This window comes from Medicago truncatula, chromosome 5 (assembly GCF_003473485.1).
Source record: "Medicago truncatula cultivar Jemalong A17 chromosome 5, MtrunA17r5.0-ANR, whole genome shotgun sequence".
Classification (NCBI taxonomy): domain Eukaryota; kingdom Viridiplantae; phylum Streptophyta; class Magnoliopsida; order Fabales; family Fabaceae; genus Medicago; species Medicago truncatula.
Genome location: NC_053046.1, coordinates 37,315,462 through 37,340,472, shown reverse-complemented (window position 1 = coordinate 37,340,472; position 25,011 = coordinate 37,315,462). Strand labels below are relative to the sequence as shown.

General features: G+C 32.7%; 5 protein-coding genes across 6 annotated transcripts; 2 read left to right on the top strand and 3 right to left on the bottom strand.

The window, feature by feature from the left end:
• Positions 1-1,520: 1,520 nt before the first annotated feature.
• LOC11429502 (amino acid transporter AVT6C) lies at positions 1,521-4,326 on the bottom strand. Its single transcript, XM_003616692.4, has 5 exons — positions 3,900-4,326; positions 3,284-3,436; positions 2,954-3,157; positions 2,027-2,492; positions 1,521-1,898 (listed from the first exon to the last, which is right to left on the bottom strand). Exons 1-5 carry the CDS (start codon positions 4,249-4,251, stop codon positions 1,784-1,786), a joined length of 1,290 nt encoding a protein of 429 aa, XP_003616740.3. The 5' UTR covers positions 4,252-4,326; the 3' UTR covers positions 1,521-1,783.
• Positions 4,327-7,079: 2,753 nt separating this feature from the next.
• LOC11428657 (amino acid transporter AVT6C) lies at positions 7,080-11,024 on the bottom strand. Of its 2 annotated transcripts, XM_039834419.1 has the most exons (7): positions 10,886-11,024; positions 10,023-10,540; positions 9,813-9,941; positions 8,777-8,929; positions 8,484-8,684; positions 7,728-8,199; positions 7,080-7,397 (listed from the first exon to the last, which is right to left on the bottom strand). In XM_039834419.1, the coding sequence occupies exons 2-7, from the start codon at positions 10,204-10,206 to the stop codon at positions 7,277-7,279; spliced, it is 1,260 nt and encodes a 419-aa protein (XP_039690353.1). In that variant the 5' UTR covers positions 10,207-10,540; positions 10,886-11,024; the 3' UTR covers positions 7,080-7,276. The 2 variants fall into 2 exon arrangements, with proteins under 2 accessions (XP_039690353.1, XP_003616739.1); XM_003616691.4 differs by having other exon boundaries at positions 9,813-10,540.
• A 36-nt stretch (positions 11,025-11,060) lies between these two features.
• LOC11430460 (alpha-soluble NSF attachment protein 2) lies at positions 11,061-16,670 on the top strand. The gene is made up of 9 exons (XM_003616690.4): positions 11,061-12,202; positions 12,824-12,873; positions 12,964-13,036; positions 14,410-14,489; positions 14,676-14,827; positions 15,247-15,406; positions 15,502-15,549; positions 15,719-15,799; positions 16,348-16,670. Exons 1-9 carry the CDS (start codon positions 12,058-12,060, stop codon positions 16,426-16,428), a joined length of 870 nt encoding a protein of 289 aa, XP_003616738.1. The 5' UTR covers positions 11,061-12,057; the 3' UTR covers positions 16,429-16,670.
• A 1,219-nt stretch (positions 16,671-17,889) lies between these two features.
• Positions 17,890-21,176, top strand: LOC11419949 (uncharacterized). The gene is given in 3 exon segments (XM_039834294.1): positions 17,890-18,116; positions 18,924-20,128; positions 20,131-21,176. Coding segments are annotated over 2 exon segments (1,683 nt in total). The 5' UTR covers positions 17,890-18,116; positions 18,924-18,996; the 3' UTR covers positions 20,682-21,176.
• An 834-nt stretch (positions 21,177-22,010) lies between these two features.
• Positions 22,011-24,712, bottom strand: LOC11424372 (staphylococcal-like nuclease CAN2). Its single transcript, XM_003616688.4, has 9 exons — positions 24,410-24,712; positions 24,214-24,269; positions 23,888-24,002; positions 23,655-23,765; positions 23,037-23,224; positions 22,892-22,948; positions 22,637-22,796; positions 22,480-22,548; positions 22,011-22,362 (listed from the first exon to the last, which is right to left on the bottom strand). The coding sequence occupies exons 1-9, from the start codon at positions 24,539-24,541 to the stop codon at positions 22,270-22,272; spliced, it is 981 nt and encodes a 326-aa protein (XP_003616736.1). The 5' UTR covers positions 24,542-24,712; the 3' UTR covers positions 22,011-22,269.
• Between the last annotated feature and the right edge of the window lie 299 nt (positions 24,713-25,011).

Here is a 25,011-nt window from a genome sequence, read left to right as displayed (position 1 = left end):
TGGAAAATGTTAAAGAATGTCTTTAGGGCATTGATCGATGAAACAATTATAGAAAATCATTATTTCCACTCCAAACAACGAATTATGAACAAAACTGTTTTCTGATGTTGCTTGAGTCAAATTTTAATGGAGGTTAGAGATTCTGAATTGGCATTTGCAATGTCGAATGGAGTTTCCATAGTGTTGTAAATAAATGATAGCTTTTGTGCCGCTCACCCAACCGAAATAACTGTCTTGAACCATTCTTAAACTAACGAAACGAAGTGCTCGTCACCAACAGTAGTTAGTCTATTGCTTGAAGTTGATGGTAGATTAAAAAGTACTCTTTAAATAGGTTGATCATCCTCCCTAAAGATCCTTCTGCTTTGACTATTTCTGTTTCTTTACATCCTCAAAATTGTTTGCGAAGCCCTAAGGAAGTTTGTGATAACCCTTCAAGCCAGTTACACCTTGCTTAAAGGAATATGCCCTTGCCATCAATGTATTAGAAGAAGCATATCAACAAAGTCTGACCAGTTGCAAAAACAACCTTCATGGTCAGGTTTCTGTGCCTAAAAGAGACACGCCTATCACGCGACCTATTCTTCATGAGAAGTAATTGAAACTCTGGAAGTTTCTTGCAAAGCGAAGGGCGGTTCCGTCTGGTAGAAGATTCTATGAATTCTTTTTCTCTTCTCAATAGGATTATTTGGTGGAACGAGATGGATTATGCATTCTTTGTCGCAATTGAGTATGAAACATTGCCTTTATTTTGTACATCTTGCAGATTGGACATTCAAGCCAATTGTAGAAAGTTTAATGTAGAGCAAAATCGAGAATATTTGAATGGTCCTATTGATGCTCATGTTACGTCCCAACAAGTTGCATGAACAATGAATCGTGGGGCCACCCCTTCTTCAAACAATATGAATCCCTTGCTCGATTTCAATCACCAAATTCTCGATTTGTCTCAACACACAAATTTAATAAAACGAACAAGTTTGATTGAATATTTAAAACGTCAAACCAACACAAAAACGAGTTTCATCCAACATTTATCAAGTTTTGAACTAAAATATTTTACTAATAACTCGACTCATTTAGAAAGAAGCAAAACATCAAATCTAAATAATTGACCAGAAAACGAGCAGGCACCCCATATTGTTAATGTGAAATCATTAACATTGTTATGATACAAATAAATAAATAGATAAGTAGCAAGACGTGGACTAACAAGCATCATGTGTTCTCTTTTTCATTATTTGACATGTACCATTTAAGCACATGAAACATGAACCACCTTATTGACCGATAGTTTCTATAAAAAAAAATTATGTGATTAATTTATTTCTCTTTTAAATTTTTTTTATTAATTATTTTTGCAAAACATGGTTTGTCAACCATTTTTTCAACCCCATGATAGTTTCAACTAAAAACAATTTTAATAGAAAAGAGAATTGTTCCTTATGTTAAACCCATCTCCATTTGTTACTTGGTCACCTTGAATCTTATATTTTTTATTCTTTTTAAGATAGACAAAATGACAATAACCATTAAAATCTAATATACATTCATGTTTTATATTTTACATTTTAAATGGCTATAATGTTTTTGATATACGACTTTTATAATACACATATCAATGACATCATCTACAACTAGAACAATGTAGAGACACAAGCTCCTCAACTATCATACATACGTCTAGAATTTTCTCTCCTTTTCTCTTTCTCTCTCTATCTATCTAATCATATAATTTCTAGATACTGGGCAAAATCGAATACATAATTTGTGACCTATGGTACTAAAACAGCTTATATATGTTGTTGGAGATAGCAATCACACTTGTTACTAGAGCTAGTATAACCATAGCCAGTGCTATAATCTTGTCTTTTCTTGTTGATATACCATGAATATCCCTGTTATTTTTGGACAACAAAAAAAAATTAGACAAGCATGATTAATGGTTTAATTATGAGTATAAGCACAGACATGTTTATAAGTGTTGTAAGATTAATAGTAAAAAGAATAGAACAAGATTAATTACCTTAGAACAATAGAACCAGGAAACACAAATGCAAGACAAACTGCAGAAGTTGATCCCATAAACTGAAAAATGAACCAAATATCTGGAATTGCAACAGCAGCAATGTAACTAAAAACCAACAGCACCAAAGTGAGGAACACAAATCTCTTGTTATCTGTGGCTAACAAAGGTTTTTTAGGGAAGAAGAATTCATCAATATTGGTTCTCAAAGAGAAATTGAGAAGAGGAAATGCTAGCATAACATGAAAAGCATAGCTTAAACGGACCAAAGTATTGAGCAATGAACCAAATGAAGAATCAGCATTGTGGTCAAAATTTATTAGAATGTCTGATTGAGTTGCATCACCAAATAATAGGTAACCAAATAGGCCTATTGAAAAGTATATGAGTGCACATAGGATTAATGCTATTCTCACTGCTTTTTTCATATCTGATGGTTTTCCAAGTTCAAACCCAATTGGATGTACTGCATGTAGAATCAATTATTCGAAAACAAATTAATCTTCTGAATTATAAATTCTAATCAAGGTTGCTTTCAAAGAAGTTGCAATCAAAATTCAAAATTTCTAATTCCATAGGTACTAGAGTAAAATTAACAAATTTGAATTTGTTCGGTCAGGATCCCACACATTTATGTATCTGTACATCGGTGACGGACCAATTTAAATTTAGAATTTAGTTTTTAAAAAAAATATTAAATATCAAGCTTTCAATATGGATCATCCAATCTTGATCTAATGGTCACCAATGTACTAACCGCGTGAATGCGTAATATTCCTAATCCACAAATTTTTATCAACTATTCATCAAATCTAATTTAGGGATACAAATCGGACAAGGCGGACACTGAGAGATTACTACTCACCCCTCGCCCCTGTCTAATTTTCATCCCTAAATCACTAATGCTAATTAACTAATCAAAATTACCATTAAAATGAAATGTGTAGGCAGTGACTATGACAGGAACTGCAGTGAAAAGATCAAAGAAAGATGTTTGATGGTCCAAACGAGGAACCAATCTTGGTGATTGTGTTTTTCCTTCCACAAGTGCAACAATTGCCAAGACAGAACATGTTGTAACAAATGCCACAGCTAGAAGAGTTGATACTGCAGAACTAAATTTCAATGACTCTGTAATAAACAATAAATAACATCAAATTTTAGTATTGTAACCATAGTAAAAGAGTGTAACATTTTTAATGACCCTAAATAAGATCAAATTTAAGCTCATATAATAATTAAGTTCTTGGTACTAACCTACACGACGGTACAATACCAATGGAAGCAAAATGAAGATTAAGGTAATGAGCAAAGCAAATTCACGTGAATTCCACCAATGAATTCCAAACCATTGTTGCAAAATACCCAAATGTACTTCTCCTTCAGGTTGATTTCCAGAAAGTACATCCGCTGTAAAGTACATCAAATAACACGTAGATTCAGAACTTTTGGTACATAGCAAAAAATAAAAAACAAACTTATCACACATTTAGCCAAAATTATATGCACATTTATAAGTTCATTCAATAAATGATGTACATGGTCTATGTTTAAGACCACATACATCATTTATTGAATGAATTTAAAATGTCAATTTTTACTTAATAGTGACCTGTAATCTAGATGGGACCATCAATATCACTAACTGAGTATCAAATTCTGTGCATCCATGAAATTTGTGTAAACACGCAGTTATAGATCTTGACCGATAATTAAAGAACTCAGATTTTAAGTACTTTATTTTACTTTGCAGATTTCATTCATCAAACTCAAAATCTGAATTTTAGACTTTTTTTTTCATGTTTTTTATTGCACTTAGTTTTAATGATTAAAGTGCTGATATAAACTCATTATAATATTGATTCTTACTTACCAATAATAATCAAGTACATAATTAAACACCCAAGATTAGTAATCACAACGCTAAGTTGAGTTGCCACAGCTCCTAAGGGTCCAAAAGCTTCTCTCATAACACCAGAATACGTCGTCGTTTCACCGGAATTTGTAAACCTCATCAAAAACTCCACCGATATTTCAGCCAATAAAGCAATCACCAGAATCAAAACAAACCCTGGAATCACACCAAGAACCTTTAGAGTTGCTGGAAGTGACATAATTCCAGCGCCAATTATGCTCGTGGCGACATTAAACACCGCACCGGAGACAGTTGCCGGCTCGGTAGAAACCTTGGAACTTGATAAGAGAGGTGTATTTGCTCCGGTCATCGGAGATATCGCGGCAAAAATGGAGGAAAAAGTTTGAGAAAGTTTTGTAGTTTTTTGTTGTTTTTTACAACAACGTGCGAAGGTTGGGTTTTATAAGACTTTTGTTTTGAGTTATTGGAGTTGTTGAAAGACAATAATGCCATTGATGAATAGGAGTGTGAGGGTGTGCGAGGGAAGAATTGTTGAGGGTTGTTTTGTAAATTCAAGTGCGGTTTGTGACAGGTGATTTTGTTGTTATGAAAAAAATGGTGTGATTTTGTGACAGGTTGGATTGGATGCATGAAGACAAAAAGTGAAAATGTGACGATTTGGAACACACTCAAATCTCAATGTATGTGGATGGAAAAGTGGGTTCTAGGGATGAGTCATCTAATGTTGTTGCCTTTCTCTCATTTGTGGTATGTCATTCTCTTGATAGTAGATATATATATTCTTAGCAAACTATATTTATCATGTTTTGACCAATTGCTATAAATTTGAAAACTATATTAATGTTTTTTCTTTTAAAATGTCTTTCATTATATTTTTAAAAGTGAAGAATAAATTTCATCTTTGTAATTTTCTTGCGGCTCAACTTATTAAATGGAAAAAAAATACTCCCTCTGTTACCAATTATAAGTAATTTGACTCTTTAGGTTCATTCAATTAATGATGTATGTGATTTAAATTATGGACTACATACATCATTAATTGAATGAATCTAAAAAGTTAAATTTGTTTATAATCAACAACGGAGTGAGTATTAAATTAGTCTTTAATTGATCCAGAAGTCCTAGCTCAACTAGCAAAATGCCGAAATTGTTAGGCCGAATGCTATGACCGGGGTTCGAACCCCGGTACCTCCACTTGTGTGTGTGAGTTTATAATAATTTTGTCATTTCGTCTATCTACCAAAAAAAAATTTGTCTTTAACAAATTAGTCTTTAACTAATTATAGTAGATGTCCTTAAAAAAAACTAATTATAGTAGATGGAAAAGGTATGGACTAATTTGAGTACTATTATTTTTTGTTAAATATCAAATTTGGCAGCTATAAATTTAAAAGACCAAATTGAGTCTTCACTATACTTTAAAGCATCACATCTTTAGGAAAATAAATATTATTCAAACCAACAAGATAAAATGTTCATCCATTTCAATAATGCCTTTTAATTAAATTGAATCGTTCTTTTAATGAATAGTAATTATTTTTTAATTAATAAATGTGTATAGACAAATATGAGTTTAATTTCTAGAACTGTAAAGTTATTTTACACAAGAATTCAATGATATATTGTCATATTAATTAATGAATGTGATAACTCATATTTATTAAATGATGTAACAACACATCATTGAATGTATGCCTAAAATAATTAAACATTCACTGCCAAAAAAATAATAATTAAATATTTGAATTTAATTACTATGAACCAAAAATAAAATGATGTATATGGTCTTTATTATAGATTACATATATAATGAATGAATCTAAAATATTAATTTTTGTTTAAAATAGTGACCGAAAGGTATAGTTATTATCATTTGCTATAAAAGTCTCGTTGTACTTGTATTATCTTGATTGTTTTACTACCATTTCAATGCTTGAGTTCCTACATATTCTATTTTATTTTTTTTGTTACTTTTGTTTTGATTTATAATACAATATCAAAATCATGATGTAATCCATCACGATTTTTGCTGTGCCATTTCTGTGAGATATTTCCAAAATATTGTTTAGAAGAAATATTTAGTTAATTTAAATATGTAATAAGAATTAAATTTGAAAGAAGACGTCAGATGGCCGATGATTGTTTACTTAGGTGAAACCTCGCTACATGGGGTTCATATTCGTGTCCTGTTTTTTGGAACCTTTATTAGTTATTTTTAACGGATAAAAGGTTTAAAATGCAATAATTGTGTAGGTTTTGGACCAAGGGCGGACCCACGTTGAGCCCTGGGTGTGTAGCTGCATATCCAAGATTTCACGTGAATTAGAATAAATTACATCATAGTCATCGAGAGATTCTCAACGTAATTCACGGAACGTCGTGTGATGCTGATCATTCAATAATTGATTGTTGACAAGGTACACTTGTGTACAATGCAACACATTGTCTTAGTGGGTACCTTTGCAAACAAAGTCCACTCACTATTAGATACGAGCCTAATAAAAAAAAACACGTGAAAAGTTGTTTCCCTTTGCTAACTAACATGAGTTTTTTTTTTTGGTGAATACTAACATGAGTTTCTCTATTAATAAAGATGTTTTTAATTTTGATCTTGATATGTTCGATCTGTGCATATGAATTGATATCGTTCTTAATTTCTTCTTTCGTTCTCCACAAAGGACATGTTCATTTATGTTTCCGATTCGAATTCTTGATAACAATTCAGATGCAAGCGAGCATGAGAATCTCCACAAAGGATATGTACACTTGCGATAGTTCTCTCTATTGGAGGTAGTTCTATTCGAGACATGGAAATTAAATGTTATTGTTATGTATATGGCTCCTAAAAAACACAACATAGAATCTCATAGCAGAAACAATCCATTTCGCCACTTTAGAAGGTAGAGTACTATCAACGATTTATTTAAAATCAAAGAAAAATATCGCAAGTATATAATAACAAATCATACATTTTTTGAAGTAATAATCATTAGTCTACTCACTTTAGTTACTCAGGAGGAGCCAAATTCTATGGCGTTACTTGCTTGTCAAGGTAAGTTCCTAATTTTCATGTGAATTGTTGACTTTTAATCCTCTTTTAAGATTCTTCAACTCCTTTTTCTATATATTCCTTTTCATCTAATTTTTCAATTTAGTTTATAGATCCATAACGGGTCCTGAACAATGACCAATGCCAGTAATATATAACATTGTAATAGATGGAAAGAATAAGAGAATTCAAGGACATCAAATCAAGTGATACACTATTTGCATAACTTCATATACACAAGTATTATTCAGATCATGGACTCTTGTAGAAGCAGAATCACTCTTTTGGTGAGAACTGAATCAGGATGCCCTCAAAACCCTTGTAGTCAAGCACTAGAAGAACCATACAAATTGGTCCATATAGCAATTCCACTTGTCCCAACAGCCAAAATGATCACCACTATTGCTATTACTTGATCTTTTGTTTTTGATATGTCATGCCTATCCCTGTGCCCAAAAAATATTAGGACAAGAGTTAGAAATCAAATATTTATAAAATAAATCATCAAAATTATCTTGGTTTAAAACTAAGACTAAATATTATTAAGAATCCCCGTTTTTGCAAATCGTGTGACAAGTTAGATTTTTTTTCAATATAATCTATATGACTGAAATGATGATAAACGGCAATACCTAACGATCTTTCAAATATTAATTTGTCTTAGCGATTGACTTGTCACATTCTTGCAAAGTCGAGAACCATTTCGATCATTTGCTCAATATTTCTAGATCAATTAATCAAATTCATATAAAAGAGGTGACGAATTGATAAAATACCTTAGAATGATTGCAGCAGGGAAGAGGAATGAGAGGCAAGGAATGGTAGTGGATCCCAAAAACTGAAAAAAGTACCAAACATTTGGAATGGCCACAGCTAACAAATATGTGAATGCTAGCAAAACAAGAGTGAGTGACACAAATCTAGGGGTATCCAAGGCCAAAGGAGGCTTATTTTTCTTTGAGAATAATAGTTCGTCTATGTTGGCCCTCAAGGAATAGTTCATGATAGGGAACACAAGTGCAAGATGGAGCGCGTAGCTTAGCCGAACAACATCGTCAAGCAATCGACCGATGCTTGAATCGGAGTTTTGGTCGAAGTTTATCAATACATCTGGCATGATCGACTCCCCGAACAATAGGTATCCAAAGAACCCGATAGCAAAGTAAATGGCTACGCATATTAACAATGAAAGTCGAACGGCAATACTCATGTCTGTTGGTTTTACAAGCTCTGCTCTAATGGGATGAACTGCAATAATAAATCATTTGTAAGTTTAAAATTATAAAGAAATTTTTTACTGCACATTCTTTCACTCTTCTTCTGTTAAACAGATGTAACAATAGTTAAGCGATGAGGGTAACCGGAAATATGTAGAGTTAAAAGTTTAAAGGAAATTATTTTAGGGACAAAAACAAAAATTGATATGTTTATAGGACTAAAATTATATTTAAACATTGATGTTAAATGGTATATTTTTATGCTATAATCATATGGCACATGTAGTGTGATAATATTGATGTCATGAAACTAACCATTGACATGAAATCCAAACCCTGTGACAAAAATGGGGACAGTGGTGAAAAGATCGAGGGCAGTGACTTGAGAGAAATCGGGTAGTATTCTCACAGACTGAGTTTTCCCGGACCATAATGCATGTAATGCCATTGAGGAGCATATTACAACAAAAACCAATGCTAGTAGGATTGATAAAGCAGAACTATACTTGAGTGAATCTGTTAAAAAAAGAATTGCTCTGAATTAATGCTACTTGATTAAGATAAGATGAAGAGTTTAATAACTTGGAAAATTAATTAAATGCCTGTACCTACACGGCGTAACATAACTAGGGGAAGCATTATGAAAAGTGCAACTGTAAGAAGAGCAAAAGCACGACATGTCCACCAGTGGATACCAAACCATTGCTGTAGAATACCTAAATGTGTGTCACCATTGAACTCATTTCCACATAGCACATCTCCTATTAAAGCAAAGTCACTGGTTCAGTCCAAATATTATATTAAAAATATAAATACAGAATAGACCTTTAACTAATCCAATATATGTTTTACCAAACTTTAAAAATGTCATATTGTACTTAAAATAAGTCTATAATAACAGGTACAATAATGGACTTGTACCAATTATTTTTTTTGAACAAGAATAGATTGGCCCAGCCTATCCTGACAACTAATGCCAAGAATCCATTTGTCATATTTTACATTATAATCACATGTTTGTCTATAACATCAACAAGCATATAAATAACTTATATAATTGATGATCTAGAACCCCTAAAAAAAAAAATATTTTTGATGACATGGGCTAAATTGGTAGTACGTCCTTAAATATTGGTACTAAATTGATAGTAAATGGTTAAATTATTGAATTGAAAACAGAAGAACGTTGTAAAAGATTAGGACTGTTTGTTCTTAAATCGGTGGCTGGGATCGTATTACTGCGTAACATCAAATTTAAAATCTGAATCATTGGTTCTCAAATCAACGGCTGAGATTCATTACAACATGAAATTGTGTGAACTACCTATGACAGTGAATCCGGTGTCCTTAAAATATAGGACTTAATTGATTAGTAGTTAAATATGAGAATCAAGTTAAGTATTTAATAGTTTAATATAATTAACAACCCATTTGAGAATGTTCTACCATGTTTAGAGTAGTTTAGTGGTTTACTCAAAGTATATATAATTGGAAAATCCTAACCAGTTAAAATTAAGGTGCAAAACTTAAACTAACATATATTCATGTACTTTACAATTATATGAAAAAACTATATAAACAAATGAAGAATGATGACAAACTTTATGCTAATTTAATTTAGACTAAAGTCGAAGAAAAACGTACCAAGAATAATGAAATAGACGATAAGAACACCAAGATTAGTGGTAATAACACAAATCTTAACAGCAAGAGATCCAACAGAACCAAAACTCTCTCCCACCATACCAGCATACGTAACAGCTTTACCAGAACTTGTACACCTCAACATAAACTCAACAGTTAAATCAGTTATAACTGCCACCAACACGATCACCAATAGCCCCGGAATTATACCAAGAACTTTTATCGTTGCCGGAATGGACATGATTCCAGCACCCACCATGGTTGTTGATATGTTGAATACTGCTCCAGAAACTGTTCCATTTTGTGGAATTGGGTCTGGGATTGGGTTTTCTTGAAGGTGGTTGTTGTTTTGTGGTAGAAGAGGGGTGATAGATTCTGTAGTGGAATTAGACATGAGGGGGAATTGTTTTGTTATGTTTTTGTTTTTTGATTTGGTTGATGAAATGATATGATTTGTGGGTTTTGTCGATTGAAACGACAAACAATATAATCTGGTTGGTTGGTCTCTATCTTTTTCTTTTAGGAGATAAATTTGGTGGGTGTCTTTATCTTTTGCTTCTTCCTACATCATTATTGGTAAGTTATATTTATTTACTTTTTTACAGCTTCATCATTGACAAAATTATTAGATGTCTTTATCTATCTTCTAGTTTAATCAAATGTCTCGTGTTGAAATCCATAGTGGCACAGCCAGAAAACATATCTTGGGTGGACCAGAAAATTAAACTCTGATATATAAACAAAAATTTATGTTAGCAAAAAGTTTTTTAAACAAGAATATAGATTAATTAATCCAAAAAAACAAGTATAGAAAACAAATACAAAAAGGAAAAAGTGAATGCATATAGTAACAACAGCTTACAATCAGTAGTATTACATATTTTCAATCAATTACGGTAGGCAAAATACAAACTAAGAAGTGGAACAAAGATCAATCAATCGTATTCAATTAACTCTATTATAAGCCAATTCAATAGGATTATAGTTTTAAATTTCAATTACCATCAATCAACAAACAAGATTACAATAACAGAAAATTAATAACAATCAAACTTAGTACTCAACATATTTACCTTTAACTCCCAATTGGAAAAAACAAAGACAACAAGTGAGAAGAGAAAAGTGTTCGTGAGAGCGAGACAGAGAGTGAGAAGAGTGTTTGAGAATCTGAGAAGCCTTTTTGCGTTAAGGGAATCGGAAGGAGATGAATAGGATGGATGGGCCAATTTGATTTTTTTTTTTTTGTTTAAAATGGGGTAACTTTGTAATTTCCTCGATGTAAAAAAAATTATAAAAGAAAATTGGGGTCAGCCGCGGTTCTATCCGATTTGAAGGATTGGTATGTGTATTTCGGATGTTCATCCCGTAACTTAAATCAGTCGAGCTACAGATGTCTACATATGTGAGGGGCCAAAATGATTGATATTTTGGTAACCCAAAGGGTTCTTTAAATGCGACAATTTTTAATAAACTTATATGAGAAGTCGACGTATTTTGTCCATGATAACCTTACTTCTAGAAAACTTATGTCCATGGTTCAGTAAATGAGAAGATTATAAATATCTATTACATATTGATATTGATGCATAATGACCAAAGAAGTTGAATGTACAGCAACAATGTATTATGCTTCTTAGCTTTTACCAGCCCTTTGAATTACCAAAGTATCATTCATTTTGGTCCCTCACTTATGTGGACATCGGTAGTTCGATTGGTTTGAGTTACCGGATGAACATTCAGTAGTAATCTATCGGAGGTAGAAAATTGAAATTTTAAAATGAACACCCGGTAGTTATCTACCGAGGGCACAAAATAGAAATTTTTAAAATGAACATCTAATAATTAAGTACCCGATGTTTTTTTTTTTTTTTTTTTAAGGAAAGTACCTGATGATGCCTGTTGTTACATACCATACATGTTATTAAAGGGAATTTCGTAATTTTAGGGAGCTAAAGAGATATGGAGGGGCCTAAAAAGAAACATTCGAGGTTTTTCACAAGCTTGTTGGGCTTAGCCCATTAAAATAGCCTTATAACCACAAAAGCCCAAAAAATCAAGCCCATTGAAAGCACGTTGCGTAAAGCGAAATTAACAATTCTCTTGTATTTTTCTTCTTTATGTTCTCTGATTTTGGTGGTGAATACTTTCTATTTGCATAACTATTTTCATCTCTGTAAATAACAATCCAATTTGCATGAAAGCATAGGAAAATTGAATTTGATCGATATTCCATTTTGTTGATAACATGGGAGATCAATTAGCAAGAGCAGAAGATTTTGAGAATAAGGCAGAAAAAAAGCTGGGTGGTTGGGGCATGTTTGGTTCCAAATTTGAGGATGCTGCTGATTTATTTGATAAATCTGCCAATTGTTACAAGCTTGCCAAATCATGTAACGTTTTCAGTTATTTTTTAATTGATGATTGATCATATGATTTATAAGGTTAATTAATTGTGAAATTGTGATGCAATGGAAACTGCATTTTGTTGGATGAGGTTGTTAAGGACAATGCTTATGTCGTACAATTCATGTATATATTTATTTGTGTTTCGTTACATGACTTTGTTATTTTAAATTATTATTATATCAATCCATATAGATGAAAGTTCTTTGACAACATCATAATTTTTTGTTTTAATATAACTATCTATTTATGTAGCACCGACACTTCAGATTAAATACATGTCTAAAGTCAGACACGTCTTGATGTTCGACGGATATATGTAGTCACATTAAGACACTTCCATTTTATTAAATTGATGCATGTATATGCGTGTAACTGCCCGCGTGTCGCATTGTGTCATTGCCTCATCAATTATGATTTAGATATCAACTAATATTAAAACAAGGGTCCAAATTCATTTATCTTATATCATATATGTATAGTCTATGGTGTTCGTATAGTGTATGGTGTATTGGTTTTTAAACATGCTTTCTAGTTGTTAATAACATTTTAGGTGTAGTAAAATCAGGCTGAAATTGTTGTTGTTGGTGGTGGTGATGCCATTTCAGGGGATAAAGCGGGATCAACCTACATTAAGTTGGCAAATTGCCATGTGAAGGTGACTCAGTTTAGCTTTCTTTGAAGTTAGCTACTTTGTTTCTAATTATCTCTTAACCCTGAAATGATCGTTGTTGTCTTGTGATTCAAGTTGGAAAGCAAGCATGAAGCTGCCTCAGCTTATGTTGATGCTGCACATTGCTATAAAAAAACCAATATGAATGGTATGTATCCGAGTAATTTGCTAAGCAATGCCGATATATGTCTAAAATTCTTACTGTGTTATTGATATCCTATGTACATAGAATCTCTTCTTGCATATATTAGCAGAATATTGAATATTTTCATGCTAGCTATGTTCTTCTACTTGTTTATGAATTATGATTACTGCTATGAATCATGCTAGTGTCACCTTGCAGCAGGAAGAATTCCTTGTAGGGTTAGTATTTTACTTCTATGTATCAGCTCTAATATTCAAAATCGCATGCCATTGTCCATTATTGGATTATATTAAAGTAACTTCCTGTCTTCTTTTTCAAGCTTTCCGTTTTCACAAAATCAGATAATTTGCTTCCTCATATGTTCAGGATGTGTTTAGAAGAAACTACTTACAACTTATTTGAATTTACGACATAAACTGTTGCATAAGAGTTTGGGAGAAATTATGAAATAACTTATGACATGCCTATATTTTGTTCAGCTTAATTCAATAAGCTTTTCAGGACAGTTCATGAAAGTAGCTTACGACTTATATGGAAACAGTGTAACCACATTCCCTCTTTATTATGGATATGACTTATGCATAGGCGATTTTATGGAAAACACTTTTCACTAAGTACTTTATTAACTTAGTTACCTATATATTAATGTTAGAGGGTGCCTCACGTTGTAGTTAGGGATGCATTTCATACCTTTATATGACTGTAATCAGATACTAAATTAGAGCTGTGCTAAGTATGAGATGAATCGTGCAAATACATAAGAAGTGAGATGATATAGATACGTGGGATTCCTCCGAGAGTTATGGTCTTATGGACTCCAAATAATATGCAGCACAACCCATTATGCAGAAGTTAATATTTAGAATGAGAAGGTTGTAGAAGGGGAAACAAAATAGTTTCCCCTCTTTCATATAATCACCTTGATTCCCGGAGTTTGTTACACATGTCCTCTATATAAAGAGTTGGCAATAGTGAAATGAATCAAGAAGTAATTAATCGGTATTATCATCTTTTTTATCTATTGCTCTCTAAATTTCTGGAGCTTGATCCTTGCTCGAAAAGGGTCGTATCACAAGAGAAAAACAGAAATCTAGGAGTGAGAGAAAATGAAAGAGAGATAGCAAGTAAAAACTCCCTTCACAATTGAAGAATTCAAGCAAAAATTATGAATTGGTTCTTCACATCAACAAGCATTATCCTAAAAACTTAAGTTGTATGGGCATAATGTCGTTGAGATCGATAACTTTTGATGTGGAACTGGAAGTCATTATATAGCCACAAAGCATTTTTTAACATGGCATAACTTGCATTATGATTAAAAAAGTAGAACTTTCTATACTTTCAATGTTAATCTTCCTTTACTCTCTTTTATGCAGAAGCTATATCCTGCTTGGATAATGCAGTAAACATGTTCTGTGATATTGGAAGAATTTCTATGGCTGCTAGGTATTTGAAGGTATATACCAGTATATCACTACTACTTCGGTATTTTTTTTTGTTTGTGCAATAATCTAAATTTTAATTATTGAGATTCATATTCAATTGTAAATGTTATTCTTCTTTTTGACAATCCTTTTTAGGCACTCTTATAGGAATCGTCGTAAACGTGCCATTAATTGGCTTTTGCTTTTGGTTTGCACAGGAAATCGCTGAAATGTGTGAGTCTGAACAAAATATTGAAAGGGCTCTTGTTTATTATGAAAAATCAGCTGATTTTTATGAAAGTGAAGAAGTGACAACATCTGCAAATCAGTGCAAGCAAAAAGTTGCTCAATATTCTGCTCAGTTAGAACAGTATGAATTTCTATTTTCTACTTATTTCATCTTTTTCATTGCCGAGAATGCCTCAATAATAATGGTTAAACAAGGTTATCTCTCATTCTATGCTGGTTGCTTACCGTGTTTTTTAGTCTAACAAGCCGATTTTCCTTTATTTCACCTTCTCTCCCCCACCTCCTCCAATGTTGAGATCAGCCAAGGTCAAAGAATATACTAGTTTGATATATAATCTTAAAGAAACTTCCATTTTATATAATTTTCAAACAACATTAGTTTATTGCTGTTTGTTCTTACTCATAAGTTGATGTGTATGACATTTGTGAATTAGCTAGAATAATGTGAATTGGAAGGAACTTTATCATATCCTTCTTTTATGGTATATTTAATGTTAATTGCTTCATCTTTTTTTTTTTTTTTTTTTTAATATTCTCTAGATATCAGAAATCGATTGAAATTTACGAAGAGATAGCTCGCCAGTCTCTCAACAATAATTTGTTGAAGTATGGAGTTAAAGGACATCTTCTTAATGCGGGGATTTGCCAACTTTGTAAAGGGGATGTTGTTGCAATTACCAATGCATTAGAGCGATATCAGGTCTAATATCTTTCAAGAATTTACGTCTAAAGACTAGGAATATCACCACTCACCAGTTACTAAATTATTATTTCGATGTGTATTTGTTTTTACAGGAGTTGGATCCAACATTTTCAGGAACGCGTGAATATAGACTTCTGGCGGTATATTGCTTATATTGAAATTTCGTCATTAACTTTTCACAACTTAGTAAATTATACAAGGACATTAGAAAACATATACTTTTTCAATAGCCACCTCCTTTATAACGGTGATGATTGGTATTCGCCAAATGAATAGCTAACTTGTTTTTTTTCAAAAAAAATTGGTCAGGATGTTGCTGCTGCAATTGATGAAGAAGATGTTGGAAAGTTTACTGAAGTTGTCAAGGAGTTTGATAGCATGTCTCCTTTGGTAAGCTCTAAATTACGAAAAGACATCACTGTTTTTAGACATAATCTTATACTAGAATAAACATCATAATTAAATTGCTCAATTTTACAGCAATTTGAAAAATATGTTTTTACCACTTTGCATCTGCTTCAAATTTCACCGTAATTTTCGTTCACACGTAGTTGTTTTATTGAACTTTTGAATTTAACTAGACTAGTACGAAAGATAGGTATAGCAGGACAATGTTTTTCAGACGCTATATTGTTATGATTCCATTGTCCAAGAAAATATTCTTCTTCCTTCGATTCAAAATTATCTTAAGATCATCTTTAGCGGTTGTGAAATATGGATAAGATACTATAGACATCGACAATTAATCAAATTCCACTGTTTTATATGCGAAATAAATCAAAGAAAAATTATTATCGGTGTTTTTCTATGTATATCCTCAACTGAGTATTGAATTATTGACTTAAAACTTCACTTGTTTCAACCATTCCTCTTCTGCATTCCATAAATAGTTATAATCTAGTTAATTCATATTCTATTTTTGCATTAATATTATGTAGGATTCTTGGAAAACAACACTTTTTCTGAGGGTGAAGGAGAAACTGAAAGCCAAAGAACTTGAAGAGGATGATCTTACTTGAATTGTCCGAGTATTGTGTCGGTTGGACTTCAATGTTTGATTATATTTGTCATGTGTTATGATTGTCTATGTAGTTGTTCATCTTACATATTACTACTGTGAATTGAAGTGTACTTGCTTTGTGAATCGATTGGAGGGGTATGCTTGAATACTTGAGATGAGTTTTGTTGTGAGGTTGCTAATTGGTACAGTAGCTTGTTTGGAAGGATGAAAAAATTGCTAGTATTGATGGATCATAGAACATGTCACACTCTTGCCATAAGTTTTTATTATAGGTTAGTTTTTTTTTTTTTTTTATATGAAAGTAGAATATTGATTTTACTATCAATGGAGGTCAAATTAATCAGTAAAAAGTTGATTTCTTAAGTGAATGATTTGTAAGTTTTGAGGTCTGTGCTAACTCCTTGCAATCAAACTTATTTAAACTCTTTAATATTAAAAACAAAATATTGACCTTACCTAAAAATTCACTGCAAAACGAAGAGAACAAAAATCTTAATAATGTACATACCAATAGATAACATCATAATTTTTTAAGTTAAACTCATCTTACTCAGAGCAAAAATCTTTGCTTTACAATGCGGTTTTCAATTTGATTATTGAAAACAAAGTCAAATTGATGCATGAATTAATACGCTTAATAATAATAATAATGTGAGAAAAGGGACAATTACTAGTATAGTATATCCAACGGACCACAATGAATCTCAAAACTATAACTAGATATTTCTTCTTTAAAAAAATAACCACTTATTTCTATATTAATAGTGTTAATTAAGTAATGATTAATAGTATTGTGAAGCAGGTAATGAGAATAAAAAAAGAAACACTTATTCTTGATAATGATGTCATGTCAGAATATTTTTTAATTGAAAATAGCTCAACTAGTACAAATTACAAACCGTTCAAGGAAGGAAGTCTTGAATAGTCAATGATGCCAGCTTCATCCAATAAAACATCGACGCCGCAAATTAAACATAATCAATTGGACAGCTTACATAACATACAAAAAACTGCTTACATAACATACAAATTAAATTCATATATTTTTTTTGTCAAGTAGTCTAGTGGTTAGAGCTCACACAGTTAAATTGTGGAGAAGTGGAGTGTCCGGGATTCGAACCCCGACCCCTGCATATAATATGCAATATTCCTATCAACTGAGCTAAGCTCACGGAGATAAAATTCATATATTTAAACATGTCATTTCTAACTTAAATTTTACTAATGTATTTTTTTGTAAAAATTTCAAGATTTAATTATATAGATTTTTAATTTAAAAAATACCAAATAATTTTTTATTTAACTACGCTTTTTCTTCTAGAGTAAGAAAATTCTAAATAAATTTGAATTTTCAATGTTTTTTCCTTTATTAAAGTTGTCTTTATTTTTCCGAAAAAAGAAAGATATTCTCCATCCACTCATGAAATATAAATTATTTTTTTATTTTTTTATCTCATTTTCCTTTTCTTCTTCTTCTTGTTGCTCTTCTGAGAAAATCTTTTTGACCACATGCTAAAATCTGCGAATACAAGTAAAACCATTTTTGTTTCCTTTCATTCGATTATTATTTTGTTTTACATAGTTTCTGACAGTTGTTCATATTCCATTTCTTGTTTCTCTGTTTTGCTTTGAATATAACTCTTACTTGGTTTCAACGCTTTCTTCTTCTTCTTCTTCAGTTCTTAGGTACGTTTCTATTCAACCCATTTCTTCATATGCCTTCAATTTTTTATTTTTTTTCATCTGGGTCATTTTTGTTTTGCTTTCTCTTATCAGCATATTTGATTACTAGGGTTTTGTACGAGGGTGTTTTTCTTTTATTTAGCTGTTTTATGAGATGAATATGTTGCTATTATTAGAATTGGGTATTGGGTTTTTATTTTTTAGTTATGTTATGATTTGTAGTATGAGAATTGTGAATTTAATTGGTAAAGTTTTATTAAGATCTATTTACTAACTAGGTTATCATTAACTTGTACAAGTCTTTCATTTTTGCTAGTAAAATAAGCGTAGCAGAGATGAAGATGTTGTGTTGGATGTGTTGTAAAACTAAACATGATGGAATTAAAAATGACAATATTAGAGAGTGAGAGTTGGGGTAACACCACACCTATTGTAGAAAAATGGTAGAAACTCGACTTAGGTGATTTGGGCATGTAGAGAGAAGACGTGTTGATTTTGTAGCAAGGAGAATAATATATCAGAGGGAGATCGGAGAGTAGTCGAATCACTAGAGGTAAAGGAAGACTTAGAAAAGCTATAAGGGAAACCATCAAGAAGGATCTAGAGATTAATGAGTTATGTAGGGGTATGATATATGATAGAACATTATGGTGGCGTTTGATCCATGTAATCGGTCCCACTTAGTGGGATAAGACTTGGTTGTTGTTGTTGTCATCGTCGTCTGATATTTTCTTTGTCTTTATAGATTGACATGAAATTTGTTTTTGATTTGAATACTTAGCACAACTTGTTACGTTTTTGTCCTTGCAGTATTTGTTCGTACCCGTACTATTGATTTGTAAGGTTCTGATTTTGATTGAGAAAGCTTAAACTTCATAACAGAATGGTTTCGGCTGATAATAATGGTAAAGATGAAATCGAGGAATGTAACAATAATGGAAGTAAAGCCAATGAGTTTACTTCCATAGATATTTCAAGTTCTCGAAGAGCTATGGTGACGGATGAAAATCCTGGTAGAAAGTTCCCGAGCACATTGAGTGCTATTCCTAATAGGATCAACTTCTTCAAAATCGGTTCTGCGTCTGCCAAATTCAAGCGTCTTGCCACTCAGATGGACCAGGCTTCACAATCTGTGCCTTCTCCGAGTTCACATAGCTTAAGAGAACGCTTCAAGCACATGTTTTCAAAGAAACTCGACTGGGATTCGATGAAGAAGATGACAATAGAATGGATTAGGAATCCAATGAACATGGCCCTTTTTGCGTGGATCTTATGTGTTGCTGTTTCAGGTGGAATCCTGTTCCTTGTCATGACTGGTATGTTGAATGCTGTGATTCCAAAGAAGTCGGCAAGGAATGCGTGGTTTGAAGTAAACAATCAAATACTCAATGCTCTGTTTACACTGATGTGTTTGTACAAGCATCCGAAGTTATTCTACCACCTTGTACTTCTGTGCCGATGGAATTCAAAAGATATCGCCAAACTTAGAAAGGAGTACTGCAAGAATGGAACTTATAAGCCTCATGAATGGAAACACATAATGGTAGTGGTAATTCTCGGTCATGTGAACTGTTTCGCTCAGTATGCACTTTGCGGTCTAAACTTAGGTTATAAAAGATCTGAGCGCCCGGCCATTGGTGTTGGAATATGTATAACTTTTGCGATCGGTGCACCTGCAATTGCTGGTCTATATACAATCCTTAGTCCTCTAGGTAAAGATTATGATTCTGGATCAGATGAAGAATCGCAGGTTGAAATTGCTGCTGCTCAAAAGAAAGAGCAGATGAGATTGAAATCATTTGAGAGGAAATATTCATTTGCAACAAAAAATCAACTAAGAACAGTCGAAAATAGACCAAAGTGGAGTGGTGGAATACTTGACATTTGGGACGATATCTCTCAAGCATATTTATCACTTTTCTGTACTTTTTGTGCATTTGGTTGGAATATGGAGAGACTTGGCTTTGGAAACATGTATGTTCACATTGCCACTTTTATGCTTTTCTGTATGGCCCCCTTTGGATTTTCATCTTGGCTGCTGTTAATATTGAGGATGACACTGTTAGGCAATGTCTAGTAGGTGCTGGGATTGTTCTATGTTTTTTCGGTATGCTCTATGGTGGTTTTTGGAGGATCCAAATGAGAAAGAGGTATAATTTGCCTACTTATGACTTCTGTTTCGGCAAGCCTGCGGTTTCGGATTGCATACTTTGGCTATTCTGTTGTTGGTGCTCTCTTGCTCAAGAAATGCGAACGGGGGATGCCTATCATATCGTAGATGATAAATTCTTCAGCAAAGAAATTAACACTGTTGACCAACCGCCGATTTCACCTCTGCGCCGCGAAGGTGTGTCATCAACCAAATCTGGGACAAGTTCTCCTCTTGGTGTCAACTCGTCTCCTTCTACTTTCAAACCGTCAAGTCCTCTAAGTTCTAACAGTTTCTTTATGGAATATCATAGTCCAGATGGTCCACTATCTTCCGTAAAAGAAGAGCTTTCTGAAAAAGATAAAGATGTAACAATGATTCCACCAACTCCGCCGGTGATACAAAGAGAATCTCCTTAGTCCCTAAAGATAGAAGCTCGAAATCCTTTCTACTTGCCAATTGCTATTTATATATGGCATTTTATGTGATGGTCTATTCAATTTTGAGTTCTGTGCCTCTGAACTCATGGTTTTACTCATTCGGTATGCTCCTACTCATGTATATGGACCGTGTATTTGAGGAGGCACGTTTTAGCTGGCTGACTATCAGCTGCATGTAATTGAAATCAAAGTACTTTCTTGTTTGAGGCTTTCTTTACATCCATTGAAATGATTGTAGAGAGCATTGTACAGTACATTCTTAAGTGTGTGTTCCTTCTTGTGAGTACAATTTATGACTGGATATGCAACCAGGTTTTGTTTCCAATTTGTTTATATTGGATGAATTCTTGCTTGCACAGCTTTTCTGGTTCTATCCAAGAAACAGGCTGCATAGTTTGTATGAAAGACACATGCATGAATTTGTTGATTCACCTGGTTTATGGAAAGTTAATACATCATTTTATGATTTGTGCACGTATATATAGCATACACCACAACTATAGTCTGATTTTTGATATAAATTCTGATGAGACTAATATGTACCGAGATTTCATGATGTAGTGTGATTCTGAAAATATAAAATATGCTGAGTTCTGCTAGTGCTATGTAATGTGCATTAAAGCACAGAACATGTGCTTCTCTCTTCTTTTATGAACAAGCACATAACATGTGCTTTGTGTTTTATCATAATGGAAGGATTCCACCGCAATAGGGTTTGGTCTTTCTCAACGAATTACAACTAGTGTCAAATTCATATTGCAAGTTCATTGTTTAAGTATTTTGGATAAATCATACAAAATAAAGGATAAGTGAACTGAGTTGTTAATCATATATGATTCATAGTCATTGAATGTATTTGTGTAGTATACTACTACTTCATACAAAAACTCAAATCGAAAGGAATATTTTATTGTATAACCATTAAATTTGCAGTGTTGTATAGCCTGGTTGATGAACATCATGAAACTAGCAAAAACAGTAAATTTAGTTTTATGTTGGATGTGTAGTCACACAAAATTATGAATGAAAAGAGAGAAAGTACCTTCTGTTGTAAAACAGATGATACTGTTTAGTCTTAAATGGTTTGACGAGTGTTTAGACCTTTCAAAATGTGGTATTAACAATAACAAACTTTATGATCAAAATTCTTGTGATTTTGAACTTATAACATTTTCTTTTTAATGCACCAAATACACCACACACACACACACACACACTGCATTTTTGTTTTGTCTGGTTTCATCCCGTGTTTGAGAGCAGTTATTGTGATGTGGCTTTCATTTCGTCTAATCCTCATTTATTCTATGATAGATCACAGCTAGAAATATTAATTATGGCCTCCGGTGGGCAGCAAGCAGGTACAATATTTTGTTTTGTGCTCTATAAAATATCAACTTCAAGTACTGGTTTTTCAAATAATTAAACATATTGAAGAATGAATATATACAAAGCATATGCATTTTTTCTTTCAATCAGGCAATCACTTCCGCATCATTTCAGTTTGTGTTAATCAATGCTGCATTTACTTCAACATCATGTCTGCTGGTGTGATTCAAGACGGTGTTAATTAGTTTCTTCTGTCCTTTCTCCAATCCCATGGCTTCTCGGGATTTTTCGAAGCCCATAATCCAACTCGCTTCGCTCTGGCTTCTTTCTCCCACTAGTGTAAGAACATAAGAAAGTTAGGATCCTATTATGTTTTCCCCGTTAAACCAAATACACAATTCATGCGTTTTAAAGCCCCAAATGCATTTTCATACACATCATTAGCACTTACGGTTTCTAGTTCTGGTCGTTTGTCGTAGGCTGCATAATGCCATGCTAAACCCTTCTTTAGCATCAATTCCTTATCATAAAAAGAAATCAACATGAGAAAACTTGACAGTCATAAAATGTAAAGAGTTAAATTAACTTAAAATGTGTGAAATGAATACCTGTACAAAAATGTTATTACAATAGATATCGCCTACTAAACGTTGATACTGATCTTCTCCATAAATAAGGACTCTCAAAGATTTCCCTTGAACAATCTTGGTCAGTTCAGTTTTAGCTTCTTTTCCGTACGGCATTGCGTTTTCTGGCGCATCAATTCCCCTGTTTTTATTCTAGAGTTCGTCAATAGTTCAATACTGAAGACTTAAAATGTACGCAAGAATCAATCAATACTTGTGTGTTTGTTTGATGAGTACCTTAGTCGGATCCGATACTTTTTAGCTAGGATTTCCCCGTTTTCAAATGAAATCATCCTAATCAAGAAAACAACATTGGAGTAAAATATGTAGAATTTAACTTTGAAACAAATACATTGAAAATTAAGTAAAACTATAAACCAACCGGTATCCCGCGTCAATAATCTGTTTGTGCAATGCATCTGCCTCTTGATAGTTCCTTCTAGAACGGGCTTCTGCTCTATGCACGGCTGCAATGTGCACATTGCTAGGGACCTGTGATGATTCTCTAGGGTCTGCTGTGCTAACATAAACTGTTAAACCATCACCATCTGCCACTGCTTTTGCATCAACCTAGTCCAATTGCAAAATCAATGAATCATTTCAACTACCACATGTTCATCATCAGATCATCATAATATGCTTATAATTTAACAAGAGGGAATCGCCGTTTTAGCATTTGAAATATAAGGATAATTTGGTCTTTGAAGCAAACAAAACTCTTGAGATTGAAAACCATTGATCACAAACTCGTTTATATCAATCAATTTTATCTCTGAAATTGTTGTAGAGGATCTAATGCTATCAAAGAGCTCAAAATTTCAGAAATCATTTTAGAATTTGGTGAATCTTAGAAACGAAATTGTTCAATTTATGCAGTTTTAGAGACTAAATAGGTCATCTACTCTACATTTGTGTTATCAATTGCAGTTTGCGAAAAATAGTTGTTAGTTCAAATTCCACTACGCAACAGTGCTCGACAAGATAGTAATTTGATTCTTACCGGCAAGGTGTGTATTTCATATTGTACTCCATGAGGTAAAGATGTAGGTCGCTGAACAGGTACTTCAACTGGAGTATGTGACAGTGGAAGACCATAGAAAGTCAACAATCCCTATAAATCAAACAACAAAACACAAAATTCATCTGTAATGAGATATGTTTCTGTTAATATCACACAGTGACAGTACTATTAAACAAATTAAGTAGAATTGAAGTTTGGAAGTACATGAAAACCTCAACATCTTCTTTTTTATGGCCTTTCAATGTCAGAATAACAAGTCTAGCTGCTTCTTCAGGTGTCTTAGGTGGTGGTCTTGCCTCTTTCCAACCATCTATTAACTTTCTATACCTTCAAGGTGGATTCAATTTGTATACACCGTCAGTGTAATTTTCTTGTACACATATCAGATCACATTTTGATACATTAATAGCAGACATGATAGTCTGACATTATGATGTAATTTGATCAGATAAACAAGTAAAAAAGTTTTACACTGTTGAAATTTATTTTTAATAGTAATCAATTTAACAAAGGAACAGTGTGTTGAAATTGAGTGTACCACTTAGCTTGAGCTTTTTTGGAAGACACAACATGTCTGCTTAGTCCTTCTGGAACCTGAAAAAGATTAAAAAATAAAAAAATAAAACATATATACAATGTTACAAAATTGTGGGGTTGGTAAAAAGAGTAGAATTATAGTAAATTTAAGATGAAAAACAAAATTGAAGAAGTTTTTAAGGAACAAAATAGGTTACCTGGGAGGTGTTTTCAAAGTTAAAGAGATCATGAGCAAGAGCTGAAACACTAACGGTGGATTGTGGATGATCATCATCAGATGTTTTTGGTTTGCAGCAATTGGCATAGAGGAATCTCAAAGCATTTCCCATGGTTGTTGGTTGAAAGAATAATTGAAGAAAGAGAAAGATAGAAAGTCTAGTTGTGACAACTGACAACTAAAGGGAGATTTTCTTGGCTAAAGTACCAACTTTACAGAGATGGACCCTGCAAAAATAACATTGACTCAAAAGTTTAAGACTATGGAAAGCCAATGAGCATATAATCTTGTTTGTTGCTAATAAAGAAATGAAAAGAAAAATAATGATATAGAAACCAAAATATGTATGAAAATATGCATTATGACTTGATAAAAACAAAATTTGCTGATTTTTTTTAAGAAAGAATGAGGAAGGAAGGGCGTGATTTTTTAAATATTCAAAGTAGTGGGAAGTGAGAAGAAATTGGTGTGGTCAAGTGTATTGAGAAAGAGCATGGAAACGGAAGGTGTTTTACTTGGAAATCTTAAAGTCTCACAATGAAAGATTAAATAAACAAATACATAATTTAAATAACAAATAAA